The 20,493-nt window shown below is 36.1% G+C and overlaps 1 protein-coding gene across 2 annotated transcripts in view; it reads left to right on the plus strand.

Moving 5' to 3' along the window:
- Positions 1 to 19,028, plus strand: part of Pkc98E (Protein kinase C) — a 99,861-nt gene extending 80,833 nt beyond the window's left edge. The window contains exons 12-15 of one of the 2 annotated variants that reach the window (XM_071597481.1): positions 166 to 304; positions 2,709 to 2,897; positions 6,526 to 6,672; positions 10,768 to 19,028. In XM_071597481.1, the coding sequence (XP_071453582.1) occupies positions 166 to 304; positions 2,709 to 2,897; positions 6,526 to 6,672; positions 10,768 to 10,953 (661 nt within the window). In that variant the 3' untranslated portion in view covers positions 10,954 to 19,028. Of the gene's footprint in view, positions 1 to 165; positions 305 to 2,708; positions 2,898 to 3,727; positions 3,837 to 6,525; positions 6,673 to 10,767 lie in introns of those variants that run through there. The other variant, XM_071597482.1, reaches the window with a different exon arrangement.
- The last annotated feature ends 1,465 nt before the right edge of the window (positions 19,029 to 20,493 follow it).

A 20,493-nucleotide genomic window follows, 5' to 3' on the forward strand; every position in this document is an offset into this window, starting at 1 on the left:
CTTTTTAAAATAGTATTTATATAAGATGTATAAGCATGAACTATTAATGTATTATCCAGCCGCAGGTTTCTAGAAACCATTGCGTCATAATGTACAATGCTATATAACTCACTTTGATCCCTGGATTTCTTTTAATATAATGCACTTGGTTGTTGTTTCTTATAGAGATCTGAAACTGGACAACATTTTATTAGACAACGAAGGTCATTGCAAACTAGCCGACTTTGGAATGTGCAAAGAAGGAATTATGGATGGTATTACAACCACCACTTTCTGTGGAACTCCTGACTACATTGCTCCAGAGGTATGGTTGATAGTATTCATAATGTCCTTATTTTTTAAACATTACAAGTGTGCATGTGCTATTTGTCCATTTACTCTTCTGTTATCAATAATATTGTCCAAGTGCTATTGGATTTGCAAAGTGTTAGAAGATAGGCAGTGATGTAAAAAACCATTGCCATGTGGAAAATTTGACAGTGATAAGATATGTCATACACAGTCTGGCGGCGGTTATTCTTATAGTTATCTTTATCTTAGTGACAGGCAGAAAAATTATTGTATGTTTCAGAAAAATAAAAAAAATGTAATAAATAGTGTGTATTCCCTAAAATCTTGTCTTAAAAGCCAATACAACAGACAAGCTGCTCTTACCCCTATGCAAAGGCTCCAATGTTAAGCATGTGGTCTAACGAGACTTAACATTGAAAAATCTGTTTCATTCGGCTGAAATGATTGTCCAATTTTTATTTTTATTTGAATAAATCATCATCAATGAATTTACATTGCAAATTACAAAACTAACTTTTGCTACTTTTCTTGTCTTCAGTGTATATTTGAACCAAAATTAAAATATTTTAAGCAAAAAAAGTACATTTTCACTTGAATTCAAACTAGAATGAAAACTGGTTTATCATTTTTGAGAAATTTTCAGATTGGTGATTCCAGAGCTATAGATAAATCTCATATTTTTCATGATCCTTGATGATTTTGCCTCTGTACCAATGGTTGTTCATTTCCTGGATATTTAAATTATTTCCATTTCATTTGAATTAAGCGATTCCAGTAGTGTCCAAAGAAAGATTGGATGGAAAAGAATTTCGTGTGTTGATAAAGTATTATGTTATCAAAGGTTCCAGGAAACAAATGCCTATATTGTCGATTTAGAACAGTTGCATTATTTGGGATTAATGAACTGGAGCAGTATTAAACAAAATGTAGAATCGTAAAAGGAATCATGTTGAAAAGTTGAAGTGGTTTAAGCCAAAAAATTATTAGTTTTTGTTAATGTCATTTGGCTTTTTAAACTTTGTAAATGTTGTAGAGTTGATTGATGTTTTGCACAATTTGTCCTCCTTGGTAATTTCAAGGCTGAAAACACCCTTTGGAAAAATTTTAATTATCTCTCAAATCATTGGAAAATTCCTTTCCTTATCCATGTTTCAGGAAGGCCCAAAACATTCTGTTGGTTCCTGACCTTGTGGGATCTTTTTCACCCCAAGTTTATATACACCTTCAATCTTTTTACATGATGTTTTTTTCTAACTCCTGAGGGAAGCTGAGATTGGTCTGGGAATACAGGGTGCGGCAACATAACTTCCTTCTTTCGAAAGCAAAACCTCTTTAAAAAAGGAAGTTATGTTGCTGCTCCCTGTATGCAAGAGAAAAGAGATTATTCACCAAAATTGTTCAACCAATTTCCAAATATTTGGAGAAAAAAAAGAAAGGGTGTGCCATGTTTTTCAAGGAAAATGAGGACAATATAGGAATCTGAGATCTAGAAAACGAGTAGGCACTCTAGATAGTCTTTGACAGTTTTTCAATTGCGACTCAAATTTTGGAATAAAAAATAGTGGAGTCATTTAGCTGGGTTTTGGTATAAATTATTTAATATTGAGGTAATAACAGACATCTGAAGGAAAAATGTATAAAGATGAAGAGTATTTAGGTCATTGGGGCTTACTTTGGTGTAGTAACATCACGAAAGATGCACAGGTTTCTTTTTAAAATAATGTTGCTCCACAATGAAATCTGGTTACTACAAATGACCAGTTTTGATTAATATTGTTATGATTTATTGAAAACAGTTTTAAAAGGTAAGTACTGTATTAACTGGCCCATAAAATGCTCCAGCACATAAGATGCACCCTGATTTTTCTGGTCAGAATTTACGAAAATTACTTGTCAAGCAGAAAATATCAAATTATTTTTATGTTTATGCTATTGCTTAGTACCTACTTAGAACAGTGATATTTAATAATAGGAAGTATATGAAGAATGATCTGGTACTTTCCCGGCGAATAATCTTGGAAAATAGGAAGTATATTTTCAGCAAATCGACTTGCGCTTATAGGTCGAAGTTATACCCATGTACCCCCAGCCCATTTGATGCAGACTGATTTTAGAGCACATTTTGTTGTAAAAAAGTAATCTAATGGGCTGGGAAGCACAATAATTTTTTTGTGAAAAATTGCGTTGTTTTAAAAATGGAGCCCATATATTTTTCATGAAGGAGATAGTTAATATAAAAACTGATTCGACATTTGCAGCAAACCATGCATAGGTGAATGACCCAAAACTATGTTAATTCTTGCAATGGCAAATTATGGTTGATATGACCATGTGGCAATTTCTCATCAAATATCTTGAGCTGCTACTTTTGATGCCCTTCAATGAGTACAAGTTTTGATGTTTTTATTTTGTTTCAGATCCTCCAAGAATTGGATTATGGTCCAAGTGTAGACTGGTGGGCACTGGGAGTCCTCATGTATGAGATGATGGCTGGTCAACCTCCATTTGAAGCTGACAATGAGGATGATCTGTTTGAGTCAATTCTACATGATGATGTTCTTTATCCTGTTTGGCTCGGTAAAGAGGCTGTTTCAATTCTTAAGGGGGTAAGTCCATTCTTTTTAAATACTTATTAAATGCTCCTTAATATGGGACCAAACATTTCAATTCAACATTAGGAAAATATTTATTTCATTTGATCATTGCTTTCTTTTAAAATAAAAGGTTGATGTGCTCAATATGGAAAAGCTGATTTTTCTACTGTAGCACCATCATTATAGGGAATGGGGTATGTGAGTGTATTAAATGATCCCCTTCATATTGTGTCTTGGGCTCAAGATGTGAAAAAAATAGTGTTCTTTGCCTAGAAACATTTGAATTAATCACTGCACAATATGTGTCACAATTCAATGAAATAATGTTAAGATGAATAATATGAAAGTTAACTATTTAAATTTTGAAGGAAATATATGTATAACCAACTGGTCCCTGTATAGCCAATTGGTCCCTTCCAGCTGAAAAACCTTCTTTCTCTTTATAATACATCATAGCCATGTAATGTGTACTTTAGTAAGCATTTTGATTTCCATTGCACATGTGATCTTCATGGCTTATGTGCAAATCGTTTTGGGCTGCAACCAGGTCATAATTTTTGGGTTATGTGAGGGTGACTAGATACCCTAAGGGTTAAATAGAAGAAGGGACCTTATGGTCTCAATTTCACGTGAATAAAGATGTCTATCTATCTATCTACCTACATTCAGCAAAATTTACTCATCTGGCTTTGGACAAAATAGCTATTTTCAATATATTCAGGAGCTTTAGCTTGAAATGATACTTCATTGCTCTAATTGTCTCCTTGATCAAGAGCTTTCCTCTTTGTTTTTGACACCTTCATCCTTAAGTCTTGATTTTAAAGAGTCCATTGTTATTTCAGTATGCAGCGTTTCAGTAGCAGTAATTGCATTGCCATGATCTTCATCGATAAACATCAGCAGGAGACATATCTTATCCAGTTCTTCAACTTTCCGGTCCTCACTTGCCTAATTCTATAATCAAGGAATAAATAGAAGGAAATAATCTTCTAACTTATCTTTACACTTTTATTTTAATAACTTTAACATTCGAGTGTCAAATTAGTGAATAAAGTCTTTCATAAAATGTTCCCTGAAGTACTGCAAAGTGTAAATTTTGCAGAGCATGCATCTTTTAAAAAATGGAATGCTTATCTGTCATGCATTGGATTTTAGGTGCCTTGACTGTAGTGTCTTATACCTGGAAACTCTTTTTTCTTCAGGTTGACGGGAATCTAATTTTAATGAATCAGAGACTTGTTTTTCTTTTGTTAACAAAATTGCTCTAAATCTGTGATTATTGAAATGTTATGCTATTAACTGAGGCAACTGGACACCATCAGAAATCATTTTCAAAGTACACATTTTGGGCCAAAACAAACAACAGCTGATTACAACATTTTATTCCATGGCTTAACAATACTGTGCTTAATATTTGTCTACTTTAATGCTGGTAGCAAAGTGTGCTTTTATAGTGACTTGGCCAATAATCTAATAAAATTGGTCAAACAGTTATTTATTGAAAGAAGTTTTACATGATCCTTGAACAGTCAAAGGTTCAGCTCATGACTGCTCTTTCTTCCAAGTTGCCTTTTAGCCTATGGTACAGTACTACATCACTTCCACCTATATTATGTAACTGGTAGAATGAAAAACAAGAGAATGGGTGACTTTGTTCATTATTAATGACAAAATAGCATTGAATTTAGGTGGGTGGATATGTTATAAGTGGTTTCACATGGCACATCAGCATCATTTATTGATATTTTCCTGATACATATATCATTTAACCCTCTTAGTGTGGCGGGGATTTCAGGGGTACTAGTGAGAAGTGCGAAGGGTTTATTAAGAAAATGTATCACCTTAGGAAAAAAAATATTTTGAAGTTATTTGTTTAGATATCCATGTACAGTTTTTTTTATTTTAAAATATAATATTGTAGTTAATAATGATGTAATACATTTACATAATCTGAAAAATAAATGTAATTATTACAGTATCATAAATTTGAAGAATATTTTTTTAGCAATAATATTTCGATTTTTAGACACAAAACTAATATTTTTTTAAAAACATTTTTCAATTAAACTACGATATTTAAATATACGAAAGAATCAAAAAGACATGTTGAAAATATTATAAATAAATAAAGAAAAACCAGTGAATTGCAAATTTTTTTGTCAGCCTCTGCATAGTTCGATTTTGTTGAAAAAACTTATCTTACTGAGTCAAATTGGGACTTTTCCCCTTTCCTTGAGTTTGCGGCAATGTGCTTACAATCTAAACGCAGATAAAAACTAAGTTCTAACTCACAGAGAACTGCTGACAATGTAATCCATTACACAGGGCGCAATTGATTAGATACGACGGACGGCAAGAGAAACCAAAATGATTACAAAGCAGTGCTCTCATTTCCATCGTCTCAACAAAGTCTGAATAAGCAGCTATATATCAACAACACGACACCACAACACATTCAAGAGATTACAGATGAAAACAGATTAGTAGCCTTTCAGTGGCTTTTCATAGTGGAAAGACCACTCAGAAAAAAACGAGCAAACAATTAGGCAGAGCTTCCCGACATGTACAAAACTGAACGAAAAATTATAGTAAGAATTATACTTTTTAAAAGCATTTAAAATTGCTAATAAAAAATTAAAAAATTAGTTACGTAATTCTATGGAATTCAACCTATCGATAGCACAAAACCATAAATTATTAAAGAAAAACCATAAGTTACAGCGATTTAAACAAAAGCCTATGCAAGAGCCGATATATCGGCCCACCGCACTTTTCGCCCGGGATACGAAAGCCGATATATCGGCCCGCCGCACTAAGAGGGTTAAAGGGCAATAAATACAGTCCAAAATATTTGATTATGTAGAGTGACTGAATAATAAGTAGAAGAATTTATTTAACTCCTCCAATACTATCTTGAGTCTCCGGCCATCTGTAGAGGAATTTGTTTGCTGAAATTATACCAAAATATGTTACCTTACTGTTATTTTCTTTTTGATATATATCAGCATCCAGAGCATTTTTTTTTTTTCAATGTTCAGGTTACATAGGCCATGAGTTTGAAAAACTGCAAGTCCTTATGAGAGAAGGTGGATATACTGATCCTTGGTTTGGCCTGGGTGACATTCCACGCACGTACATACAATGGACCGCATGCATTTCCTTACTTATTGCCCTGAAATGCTGTGCTATGTACTCACCAATGAATCAAAAACGCTCACTATTTGGGATACTTTTGCCATTCACACTTCTTTTTCATGGATTGATAAACATTAATGTGTTTATAATTTGCTATAACTATTTTGATGTTTTCATCATAGCTCCCATGCTTGTGCTAATTTTTCTTTTGCATCACAGATACTCTTCTGTGTATCTCCCAAATTCATTATTCACCCAGAACACCACATGATAGCTGCTGGTCATTTACTAGTGAAGCCAATGTAGTGTTTTCCATGCTAGAAATCTAAAGCAATTAAAACACAATTGTTTCTTCTACCGAGGTGAAGTAAAGACAATTCTTCTTCACATAAGTTTCAAAGGGAATTTACTCTTCTAGAAGTATCCTTGTACATTCAAAGGCTGAAATTGTTGATGTCAATAGTTAGAATTCTCATTATATTTTGCGGTATCCCTTTTATTCCAGTTCATGACAAAGAACTCTGCCAAACGACTGGGCTGTGTGACGTCGCAGGGGACTGAGGCGGCCATCCGTGTGCATCCGTTCTTCCGAGACATTGACTGGGAGGCGCTGGAGGCTCGCCGCATAAAACCTCCTTTCAAGCCTAAAATTGTAAGCTTTTACGTCCAATTATATTTTATGGATTCAGTATTTTATGATTCCTTGGAGGGATCAGAGAACAATATAAAGTGTAGGGAGCATGTAAGATCTTACAGACTCTCTAGAAAAGAGAATTAGGCATAAATGGCACGAATATTAATCTTTTGAGTGGTCATTCTGATGACCTTCATAATGATAATAATAATAATAATTTTATTTCCCCAATTGACAAGTACATAGTATGGTACAAAATATCATACAATTATGTAATCGTATAGGGTACGTCAAGAAGTACAGTAACTGGATTACTAGCCAGAGAAAAGAAAATAAAATTACACCTACACATATAGTTAAGGATTTACACAATATAAAATTAGAATTATCCAGAATTGAAGTAGTCGTTCACACTGTAAAAACATTTTTCATTTAAGTACATATATTACCTTGATCAAAAATTTCCCGGAATTTATTCAGAAAATTAAAAATACAAGTTTATTCATCTAAATCTATATTGTCCCCTTCAAAGTAATCCCCATCGACTGCAACACACTTATGCCAGCGCTTGATCCAATCCTCGAAACATTTTTTATATTCGGTTTTCGGTATGTCCATCAGTGCTTCCTGCGATTTTTCCATTACTTCCTCTCGGCTGCTAAAACGCGTTCCCCGTAATGGTTTTTTAACTCAATTGAACAGAAAGAAGTCACAGGGAGCCAAATCAGGTGAATTCGGTGGCTGTTGGATGGTATTTGTTGCATTTTTCGTCAAAAAATTACGAATAATGATAGCACTGTGCGACGGTGCGTTATCATGGTGCAAAATCCACGAGTTTTCTGCCCACATTTCTGGTCTCTTTCGGCGAATTGCTTCACGCAAACGTCTCATAACGCCCAAATAATACTCTTTGTTTACTGTCTGGCCTTCTGGCAAAAATTCATGATGCACTACACCGTTGTAATCCATGAAAACCGTCAGCATTGCCTTCTTTTTTGACTGAAAACGACGTGGTTTTTTTGGTCTCGGCTCATTTGGTGAACGCCATTCACTTGCCTGATGTCTGGATTGCGTGTCGTACTCATAAACCCACGTCTCGTCTCCAGTAATGATCCTTTTGATGAATGTGGGATCGGATTCAGCCTCGTAAAATCATGTCTTTTGCGACGTCAACACGGTCTCTTTTTTGCATGAAATTGAGGTCTTTTGGCACCAACCTTGCTGCTACACGACGGAAACCAAAATCATTAACCACAATGTCTTGGGCGGATCCATAGGCAATGTTCAAGTCCTCCGCTATTTCTCTGATGGTTAATTTGCGGTTATTGACCAACATTTCTTTTACTTTATCAATTTTTTCACCGACTTTCGATGTCGATGGTCTGCCACTGCGTTCATCATCTTCGATTGACTCACGACCACTTCTGAACCGCTCGTGCCACTGGTAAACGACCGTTTTTTTAGAGAATCGTTGCCGAAACACTTTTCCAACATTTCCAACGTCCGTGCGCCACTAAATCCGTTTTTTACGCAAAATTTAATACAAGTTCGTTGTTGCAAATTTAAATCCATTTCTGCAAATGTAAAAAATCACCAACACACACAGAGATAGATGTACTCTTGGCTACGTAACTTTTGCAAATGTCAAGTTATGACACTAAGATTTAAAGGGAATATCAACAACAGATGTACCAATTTAACAAAAAAAACAGAACTCAAATCGGAACGATGGGAGCGCCACACGGTGGTTATTCCGGGAACTTTTTGATCAAGGTAGTATAACTTATTTTTAAAAATAGAGAGTGATTTCTCATTTTTTAAACTAATGGGAAGCCTGTTGAATATTTGGATGCACAGAGAACGAGGTCCCTTGGACATCATTGTCATGCTAGCAGTCACTACACACAGATGATTTCTTGTCCTAGTCCCATAGGCGTGTGTGCCATTATTTGATGGGAATAGATGCATGTTCTTTTTTACAAAAATCATCGAATTATAAATAAAAACACTAGGGACAGTTAAGATGCCAAGGCTTTGAAAGAGAGGTCTGCAGTGGGCTCTATAGGGTTTATTGCACATGGACCTAAGCAATTTCTTTTGAATAATAAATATTTTATTTAACTTGGTTGATGACCCACTTCCCCAGATTATGATACCGTATGACACAAGAGAATAAAAAAGACCATAGTAGAGCGTTTTCAAAACATCCATACTAACAGTATGTTTCAGAATTGAAAGAAGATAGTACACAGAATTTAATTTTTTACTTAGATTTATGATGTGCAGGTCCCATTTCGGGTATTTATCAAAATATATTCCCAAAAATTTATACTCGTCAATAATTTTACAGTTATTTGACATAGGCTGAGACGTACTTTTATCAGAATGACAGGTTTTTGCAGAGAAAATCATGGTCTGAGTTTTTGTTTCATTAAGAATAAGGTTATTCCCATAGCACCACATGCCCATGTCCTGAATAATGGCTTTACCTAGAGTCATCAAATCTTCAAAGGATTTCTGATTCAGCACAAAGCTCACATCATCTGCAAATAAGACACAGTTTATGAACATATGATGGCCATAAAAAATTTAATGATTACTGATGTGGATAGTTAAGGGTGGCAAAAGTCTAACTCATTTAAAAAGTTTATATTCATTAGGAAGGAATATTATACTTAGGTAAAGTAGTACCTAATTGCAAAAAAAATACTAAGTGTATAGAGCCTACAGGCATATTTTGGCTGATTCTGTTGGAGGTTACTGTATGTCATTAATTCTTCTCAGTATATACAGACACCTCAGATGTCGAGTTTGTCGTGTTAAAGGCAGCCTGGCACCAATGATCTTGCAACATGACTACATCTCAATTTTCTCTCATCTCAATTCTCTTCTTTATCTCATCTCAATTCTCATCTTGGTCTCAATTTCACCCAAATAAAGACCACTATCTCTCTATCTATCGATCTACATCACTCGTCCACACACCTCGCGCACAACTGGTGAGGCTCTGCAAAACCTGACATTGGAACCGATTCCACATCCTCCTTATTTCCCCAATCTTGTGCCTAGCGATTTTGCTGTCTGTCCAGCAGAATAAAAATTTACATTCCCTAATAATTGATGAAAACGTAACACATGAGAATCGGAGCTACCTTGCCGTTTGACTCGTGCAAACAGTTGCCCAACATCAAAATTTTGAACAAAACAAAATTATTTTTGATTCAATGTAGTTTTGATGTAATAAAGCAAGTTTCAATGCGTTTTGTTATTCTGGAGCCCATCGCTGTCATATCTGTTGCGCCAAGACAGTACAAATGATCCCAGACTTAGCATTTTTCACGCTTCAATGTCTTTGGACCAGAGTGATTGTCATCCCTCATAATTTCAACTTTTGTGCCATTTGAATAATTTCCCTCAGGTGTTCTCACAGTTTATATTTGTACACCTAGTCATACAATATATTCATTTCATAAAACTTGAATCTCTTCGTGGCAGACTGAGATTACATGTTTAAGCAGTTCACGTTTCCATCACTAGTGGCAATTTGTACTGCCTCTCATATTCAAATTCTTTGCTAAAACCACATTACTTCTATCTCTCATCTTTTTAAGATTCATATGTATGCAATGGTGGGTCGTGGTAGTCCAGGAGTAGAGCATTAGACTACTGACCGAAGGGTCTCGGATTCGATTCCCAGGAAAGCCTCTGGGGCACCTGCAGCTTTACCCAAGCTGTGTGATTTTTCGGGTACCAGATCTTCCTGGGAAACCATAACCGGCACAGGGAAAGGAACTGGCCCCCCAACCCTGATGTGTGAATTTTGAAAAAGTGAAAAAGGCTTTTGATAAGGGCTGATGTACATTTGTACATGTTTGAGAATGTGAAATTTAGTTGATTCAGCGCATAGTGATGAAACTAGCAGGAAAACTGAAAATGAAATTGTGTAAATGCAGGATTCACAAAGGTTGTAATAATAGGAAATAGTATGGGATATGATAAAAGTGTTGTAAATGATGGGAAAACTCAAATTCCGATACTGTAAAAACAGGGTTTGGCTTTTATTTTCTTTAAAAAATTTTCTGATGACCATTTCTTATATTTTTCTTTCCGCAGAAGAGTAAAAAGGATGCACTCAACTTTGACACAGAGTTCACGAAGGAGGAGCCCATACTGACGCCTGTCAACTCAGACGTTGTCCATGCCATCAACCAGGAGGAGTTCAAGGGCTTCTCATTTGTGAATCCTGACTTCAATCCAGGCCGATACCACAGTGGGGGAGGGGATAAGGCTCCTGCCTAGCGGGCAACTCCTCTTCTCCGCACACCCTCACGGCCCTGCCTCGCCATTACTCAGTCCCTCTCTCCCCCCAGTGCCCAACAGCATCCCCTCCCTCCCCCCTCCAAACAACCCCTCGACCCTCTCGCTCCTCCCATACTCCCACCCTACCACCCACGGCTCTCGCTGTGGCCCTTAACTCTCTTTCTCTCTCTTTCTCTCAATCTCTCGCACTCTCTCTTGATTCCCACCAATCTCATCTTGTTCGTCAGGAAGGTTTACTTCGTTTTTAATGCCTTATATAACCAACCCTTTCTTATCATTGTTCTCCCTCATTGGTTGATTTTTTTTGTCTTTTTGGAAGCAAAAAAAAATGTTTTCCCCTTCTTCGAGTTGTTAATGTTGTTGTTGATGTGTTGTTGCAAGATTTAGTATACAGTATTGAACAGAAAAATAAGAGGATTTTTATATTGTAAAATAAGCTAAAAAAGGGTTTTAAAACGTATGTGTATTGAAGGGTGTCTAATGCATAGAACGAAAAAAATGCTATAAAATTTAAAAATGTACACATGAGGTATATATACAAACATATGCGTGCATGTCTGTGCGTGCAAATACATCCTGTCTTGGAACGAATATGTGGGTAAGAAAGTTAGGTGTCTGTTTGACATATGTGGGGTGGCAGCAAAATTCTAAAGAAAGTATCTGAGTAAACCATAAGGTTATAGTTGTTTGTTGTTTGATGAATATGCATCTCTTACGTTCATTACTTCTCTACATGAGCGTGGCTACCATTATGGCGAATCACTGTTGACAGTACAGTGTTGTGATTCCTTAATCTTTTGTGCAGAATGTTTAAATGCATGACTGTGGTAACATTTATAGGATCGCCTAAGTGTAAACCATAGAAATGGTTAAAATGGAATTTAGAACAGGATAGGAAATCCATAATCATTTCCTAACCATTCTCAAATCTTATGTTGTGAGCTCTTAAGACTTCGAATGTAGAGTAATGAAGCATGATAGCTTAAAAATGGAAGGTAGGGATTAATCTAGTCAGTGGATTAAATTTGAGTAATGACAGTAATGAAATATTTTCTTTTGAATTTTGAGCTGCCCATAGCAAAAAGTTGAATATTCTTAAGATGTATGCATTTTAAGATGCTCTGTATACACGCACACACATGTAAATATACATGCAGAAAAACCCACCAAATATGTTAACGTATCTTCAAGGACACATCCCTATCAATTTAGCCAGCTTTTGGAAAAGTCCCTGTCAACATCGTCAGCAAGTAAGTGCATCACTTATCCCTGCTGACATGAATACAGGACTGTGCATCTCCTGTTCATTGTATGTACACTCAAACATACCAGCTCGATCGACGTAATGCCACATTTTTTTCCGGCATGCATCGGTTGAGGAATACAAAAAGAAAGTCATAAACAACAGTGCTCGCTACAGGAGAAATTTCACGTCTCTTTTGAGGTTTGATTGGCGTTTGACCAATGACCTGCACTCCCATCCCCTGCCCTCCACCTTGACCTGCTCACATGTTGAGGTGCATTGTGGGAAGGGGCTGGGACAGAGAGAAGAAGGGAATGATTGGCGTGAATAACATGAGCAAGAAAGTTGGCCAAGTGATGACCCACACTGCGCATGGCATAGAGATGGTGACTTGAAATGTGTGCTGGATTATTATTTGGTGCCGCACATCACTTTTAATGGAATAAATGCATAAATGTTTTTCTCTTTGGGTGTGCATTATAAATGTTTGTATATTGCCAAAAAAATCATACTCGATTGTTGCATTTTATGGGATGATATTGGAATGGAGCAGGGAAGCCATGTTGAGTGAACTGAGTGGTGTGGTGAACATGGGTAGTTTTGTGGGCTCGAGGGAATTGTGAGGATTGGTGCGTTCGGATAGTGATTGGTTGGTTGCAAAGGCAGTGGCATTGGTCATATAACCCAGAATTATAGTTGTTACTTTGCTTTTTTACATAATCCGTTGGTTCAAAACTAGTTAGTGCATTGGGAAGGTTAAGCGTGAGATTTTTCTCAATACCATTTGTAAATAATGAGCAACAGTTGCTGTTGTGATAGGGATTGCAGGCAGAAGCCTATAAATACTGATGAGAGCATTGATCAGAAGTTGACATCACAGGATTGCCAAGCACAATTACTGGCATTTATAATTTTTGAAATGGTATATTTTTGTCATTTTTTCAAACATTTTTTTCAGCAAACTCGTACTTCATCTCTGACAAGCCTGTGCTGTCACATACTTCTTTCCGGTGATGTTGTAATAGAAATTACCCAAAGAAGATTTCATTCAGAGTGTTCAGTGCATGATTTTTTTAAAAACTTTTTATCCATTTGCATTTGTGATGTATTTCATGTCCCTGTGGTGCTTGATTGAATAGTTGTGAACTTTTCATATTTGCTCCTTTATTTCCGGAGATATGTCTTGCCACTGCAGTGCACCTCCCATTTCTCAAGTAATCACGCACATACCATCCGATATTGGTGTTATAACACACACTTGTCTGTGTCCGTACGCCCACTGTCCTCTCTTATGTTTGCCCATATGGCCCACCTCTCGGTCACTGTGGAGGCGTGATGCTCTCTAGGAGAGGATGGTGGATGATTAGTTACCGGCCTATGGGAAATCTTAAATCTCACTGCACAGTAAGAAAAAATAATAGTGCATTTTTTGGTGCAAGCATGTCAAAAGATGAATCTCTAATGAGAAACTCATTTGCCCATTTTTTGAAGTGAAAGGAGGGAAAAATCTTGTGAATTTTTTTTAAATGCATAATTGTGGGTGTCTTGTTAGAAACTTATGAAAAATGTTGGTTACTTTTTTGGGAAGTGCGCAAGAATGCACAACAAACAAGGGTGCTTGATTATCTGTTGTGTTGAAAGTCCTTTTATCCAACCTGATGCTTTCAAGTGGCTCCATCCAGTTGATAATTTTTTTGTATCATCCTGGATAACGATTTTTGCATCATTTTTGTCATTATTCTATGCATTCAATTATATCTATTTCCATAATTTTCATCCTGAGAATGACTTTGTGCGTATTTGGGCTTTGTTTTTTCATAGTGGTTTTATACCTTAAGGATACTCTTTAATTGTCTCCAAGGTGCTTGGATACAAGGACTTTTATTTAAGTTAATAGCATGGATACTTGTGCCCTTTCTGAAAAGGTGCAAAAAGAATGTCTGACTCTTTGTTTGGTAGTTGGTTACACTTTAGCGTTGGGGAAAGATTTTTTCAACTCAGGGCAGTGTTGCCATCTGAGGACATAGCCTCAGTATCTGAATTAGATTTTTGTTCACCAAGGTTCATATTTGTATAATTGATTTTTTGAGATGAGGGTTGTGTGTATGAAGAATTTCTTAAATCTTTTACTGCCATAATGTTAGATCTGATGATTCATCTAGTAATTATTTTTATTTCATTTTTGAGTCATTATTTCTTTTTTAGCTCTTAAGTAGGTTGATTGTGTTGCCATTACTCCGTAACAGTACCACCAGTTTTATTTTTTATAGTTGGAAAGAGGCTAGCTTAGTAATCATAGCAGGAGAATTACTGCAGTAAAACTGTTACATTTTGGGTGGCCTTTATTTATTCTTTTTCATAATGATAGTTCATGCTGCAGTATGCCCATTAGTCTCTTTCATTACCTGTCATGAGATTTTCATTTCCCCGCATTCTTGCTCTTTTTATTTTGATTCTGTTAAAACTTCTATGGAGTTAAGATGTAATCAAGTTCATCTTTGCCAGGTTTTGTAATTTGTTCAGACAAAGATGTAAATCTTTTGGCAACACTGCAGACATGAGACCATGTAAGACAGTTTCCTAAAGCAGCCCCTGCTACCAGTTTCATATTCTCAGTACAGTGAAAATATTGATGCCAACCTTGTTATGTGACCTTGTGCACAAAGGACCTCTGGGAATTAAGCAGGGTAGCCTTAAGAGAGAGACTGGCTCAACTTGCTGTATTCCCAGAAGTCCTTGCGAGGTACCTAAAGGCATTTTCTATCTGCTGATTTGTCTTGTTGGAGATTAGAATAGTTGGTGTTGATTTTGATTAATATTTGTCTGCCTTAATTGATTTCCTCGAGCAGTCTGATATGCATATATATATATATTTGTAAAATATACATATATGTATATGCTAAGTATATTAATAGATGATAAATATAAACAATATGATTGTCCAGAATATATTTATGCGTAACGTATATAATGTCATGGGGAGTGATTTGTGGATGAGTGATCCTGCCTGATATATAGTCTTTAAATGCATGATTGACAAAGGATTTTTGGATGGATGCAAAGTATGTTTGTGTGTATGTGTGTGGATGCCACATTACATTAGAAATGTGTGATTGTCAATGTGATTGCCTGTGCCCTTCCCCCGTTTGTGCTGTTCCTTACTGCTGTGCTGCTGTGTGTTGTGTATACCTACTTTCAAAGAAAAATATTAAAATTTAGAGGTGAAAAAAACCCTTAAAAAGTAAAGGGAGTGCCAGGTATTTCCCTCAAGTGGTGAAGAATATCCATTTTATCCTTTCAGCCTTGATGAGAAGTGGTAGTCATTCCCCAGTCCAAACAATGTTACCAACAATTTTTTTTATTTGGAGAGAAGTCTCGAGTCACCATAAAGGTAGCATCTTCTCTTCGTTCTTTTTTAAATCTCTAAATGAATAAAAGGCCCTCCCATTTTTTTGTGAGAGAAGTAATATGTTGTTGCTGTTGTTGTGAGTGTGATTGAGCGATCGAGCATGAATGAATTTGTGCTTTGAGTGACATGACCTTTTCCTTTGCCCACCCACATTTTTTTTACTACTGGGTGGTGATGTCTTCTTTCTCATTGTCTCTCTCTCTCTCTCTCTATCTGTATCTATCTCGGCCTCTTCACAAAGTCTTCCTTCGCACTACTAAGTCTCTGCCGTCATCACTCTTTCTGAGGGGAGATGAGGAATTAATGTGTTCCTCCTCCCCACTTCCACTAATGGCCTATCCTTATATTATTATGATGAAGAAGAAAAAAATGTTGCATTTTTTCATAGGTACAGTGTGAGGGAATGGGGAGGGTTTTGAGAACCCTTCTCAGTGGCATATATTTTCTTGACTTCCTCTGTGTATGTTGGTTGTGTATTTCCATCCCAAAAGCCGTGGCCATGAAGTTTTAGCTCCCTAGTTTCCTTCTTGGAGGAAGGCCATTGTGAATTCATCTTGACCACTTCTAGGTGTCTTCCCCACCCAATCCACCTTCTCCTTGTGTAGTTTGGTGGAACTGATAGGGTTCTGTGAGGGCCTTACATGTGACCACCTTGGGGGTTTGTGCAGCGAAGAAAACAAGTTTTTGTTTTGTTCTCAGAATCTCTCATCTTTGATATTACTGGCAACATTTTTGCTGTAGCCACTATTCAATCATCTCCTTTCAGTCAATATTTTCTTTGGTCATGTAACCATACCTTTCATTGTCCATTAAATAGCTTAGTTGTGTCTTAAACTCTGCAGTTATCAAAGTTTTGTTGGGAAATCCAGCATTTAATGATCTAATTACAAATTAGTCTTTACTGTTTGTTTAGAGATGGATTAATGTGTGTATACATTTCTAGTTGCACATACCCCAGTACCACATCTCCTCTATCTCTTGAGGTTGGAGACCCCCCATTCTTCCTGTTCTGACCCACTCCTTTCAGGCACTGCACATTGTGTCTCATCAGCAGTGTTGTTTTTCATCACATTAGTTTGAATGGTCACAAGTGTATGCAATCGCTCTATTTGGGTGCTTCGTGTAAAATCATCCTTCTTCCCAACTAATACATGCAATAGAGTTGTTAAGTTTGTTACATGGGAGTCGAATGTTGGAGGACTGTAATTCCGTATTAAAGAAGTAACAAGCTCTTGATGGTTATGTACTCCTGTTAACCACCAGTGTCGGTTGGGTGGTGATTAATTCCTTGTATTTTTCTGTACTTAAAAGAAAAGATATGTAGGTTTTGCTTTTAGAGTTGATGGGCATTGCGTCTTGTTACTCATTGAAAACAAAAAGGGGGCCTATCTGTTCCTAACCTTTGCATTGTCACCTTACCCTAGTGATGTGTACGACATTTAACCAAAGAATCATGTGAGTGAATTTACATAGAGTACCATAACTTTTGAAGTTGCCTGTGTTCAGAGTTAAGGTTTTGATTGTTGTTATTATTGTAATATATTAATATTATAACTATGTTGATATTTATTTAATGTTGTCGCCTAGGTTAGTGCCATTGGTGTGGACTTGTGTTGGTGGGAGGGGCATGGGTCTCGAAAAAGCCTCTTTCTAGACAGTGGGCACCCTTCTAAGTCAATCAAGCCCCCCCCCCCAGTCATTAATTTACTGTGACCCAGCACCCTTCACCGTGTGTCATTCCGGGCTGGCTCCCCCAGTGCGCTTGCCTGTCCTCTCTACTCCCCATTCTCTACACAATGGCATACCATTGTGCTGTCTAGAGTCAAGAAATCCCTGCATTGGTTGAACGGGGCCGTGTTACTTTGAGGGATTTGGTGCAATAAGGATGGGGCAATTGGGAGAGGATTTGGCTGAGACTCCTGGGGAGGAATTTCGCACGGTTTGAAGTTGTTGGCGAAACATGTTGTAGTACTCATGTAGGACCCCATTACCCCGTTTCAGTGTGTTCATTGGTCTCTCCTTGTCTTATTATGTGATTGTGGGAGATTTTTCTCACCCACCCCATCCCACTTGTGTCCACTTGCCGCTGATGTTTGGTATTTATTATTATTACGTTTGAAAGATTCATAAGCACACGCAACGGGAAGGTTGTGCAAGATTTATTTGGTTAGGTTTCAAAGTCATTGTATTGAAGTTGGTGTATAGAAATCCTATATTGTGCAGTGCAGTGAGTTGTTGTCTATCCCTTTCTCGCTCCGTTGTGTTCCATGTTTGGCCCTAATTTCTACAATGAGAAGTTATTCATGAGAATATGTGAATGGGAGAATTCATTTTGTTTTTGGTGATTGCTCTGTACAAAAGCACAAAAATGTTATTAAAAGTGTCTGTATGAGAATTTTTCATGCCATATTTTTCGTCACGCTTGCACTCTTGAAACAATGTGTAAAGAATATTTATATATACATATATAAATATTATATATATATACATAGTGGGAGAAGTTGAGAAATATGCTGATTTTTGGGAGTGATTGAAAACAGGTCTTTATTAGCCATAATATAGAATAAATGCCTATCCTTGCAAATTGGTTGTTGTCAGAACAGCAGCAAATCTAAAAAAAATACATGTGTGAGTGTGTGTGTGCGTGTGTGTATGTGTGTGTGTGTGTGTGTGTGAGCGCGCTGTACTTGTAAGAGCTTCTCCTTCTCATCCAACAGGTGGCACAGATCAGATATATAAAAAAATAAAAAAGTAGCTAAGAAAAGAATAAACCTAAAACCACTTAGACAATGTGTTGAACCTCCTTTGAGAGAGCTTGCTGTGAGAAAGCCACTGTGTATAAATTTCTTGCTCTAATGTATTTATTTTATTTATATACATACATATATATAAATATATATATATATATATATATAAGATGGTGATGATGATGATGATGCCAAACCATTCTTTTAGACAACAGCTGTTTATGTTTTTAATTTCTCCATGGGAGGACATTGCAGCTTCTTTTAGAATTGTGTTCTTTGTTCATAATCTCAGTGGAGTGGTGCTCGGCCCAAAAATGTTTATTATTGATATCAGCAGATACCTGTTTGTGTATTATTTTATAATTTACTGTCTGTGTATATGCATATTAGTGATACAAATGCTGTAATCTGTGCCAAACATAAGCATTGCCGCTTTGATATATTATATGAAATATGTCACTTCTGTCTCTCTATCTCTAAATACTATCTTACCTAGTGGTGCTGTGCTGCCTCTTTGAAAACCTCTTTGCGCCCAGTTTCTCTTGCATTTTGTTACAAACCACTGGCAATGTCCTCAGTATTATATGAAAATGATATTTTACCCAAATATTGTCTGTTTTCTCTGATTGTGTAATAAACTACATGAAATAACTTATTTGCCCAAATTATTGTCTTGCCAAGGGAGTGTGTGCCTCTTACTACCATTGCCTTTACATGTTATACCTCGTGCCATTTTGGTCACATTTGGATAGGTTAATCTTTTGTTGTGCACGACCTCATTGATACTCGTGTATTTCATTTAATTTCCTGAAAATATTTCATTTAGCATCACATAATATGACCATCAATCTATCCTACCCGTTGATACCAAAGTGTTGGGTTTGTGTTTATTTCAAAGTCCTATTATGTTTTCAAATCCATGAAAAATTATAATAATGGGGATACGGCATTGAGTTGAATTTCCCATTTTATACATGAGGTATTTAATAATTGAGGTAATTGTAGGCCATCTATAGGGAACACTTATACTTGGTGACTTTATTATTCATATTTTTATATTATACTTTCATATTTTTCCAGATATATAGTGTTTGCAAAATAAACAAAATTGATACAAAGCTTGTCTGTTATTAAGGGTGACTTTTAAGGTAGTATGGATTTAAGGCTATCAGCAATTGGAAAACCCAGAGCCAAGCATATTGTGGGAAAATGCTATCAATTCAGTTTTTTGCAACAGAGTTCTATGTTTCTTGCAGTTGGGGTTTGAGATGGGTGTTCATTTTTCCATTAAATTAGTGCAACATGTTTACTTGTATTAGCTTGGATCATTAAAATTAATAAAATTGTTATATGCATATACTGAGGAATGCAATAGTTTTATATGTAGTATTTAGAAACCATGTTAAAGATATTTTATTATGCAAATATTTAAGGGAATATGGCTAGGAACGAAAGACTGGAATAAAATCTCATCGGTTCATGAAATTTTTTTTTGGAGAATTGAATGCAAAGTAAATTGTTATGAAAAATTAAATAACCATAATGCAATTAAACTTATATTACAGAATTGTAAAATTGAACACTGCCTTATCAGATCAAATACTATTTTGCTATATACTTAAATACTACAATACTTATTTAAACAGTCAGACATATAACATGTGCTGTTATGTATTCATCAATATCCAATTTTTTCCTTTGCTTCTCTAACAGAGTGTACCTTAGTTTATTTGGCATTACATTAAATAATCATGGTATTCATGCTGTCGTTGTTTTTTTTCCAAAACTTTTTTAGTACCTTGGAACAAGATACATTTTTTTAGATATGTTTTTTCATGGAGTGTGCATCAGTAAACTCAGCTTTGAATTATGAATAGAAATAATTGTCTATAATAATTACTTAGTCACACAATAATCTTACTAGATATTGAAGACTGTGATAGAGGGGATAGTTATAGACAGGGGTGGAAGGGGCAGGAGTAGGATTGGGATGCTTGGAAAAATGAAGGGAGGAAGGAAGTATGCAGAGTCGAAGGGGTAAAAAATACAGGTAATGTTTGATGTCCGGTTGTTTTTTTTTTAGATAGACAAGGAAATTATCACTGTACCATTTAGAAACT

Source organism: Hetaerina americana, unplaced genomic scaffold, assembly GCF_022747635.1.
Source record: "Hetaerina americana unplaced genomic scaffold, ioHetAmer1.1.p SCAF_9, whole genome shotgun sequence".
Classification (NCBI taxonomy): domain Eukaryota; kingdom Metazoa; phylum Arthropoda; class Insecta; order Odonata; family Calopterygidae; genus Hetaerina; species Hetaerina americana.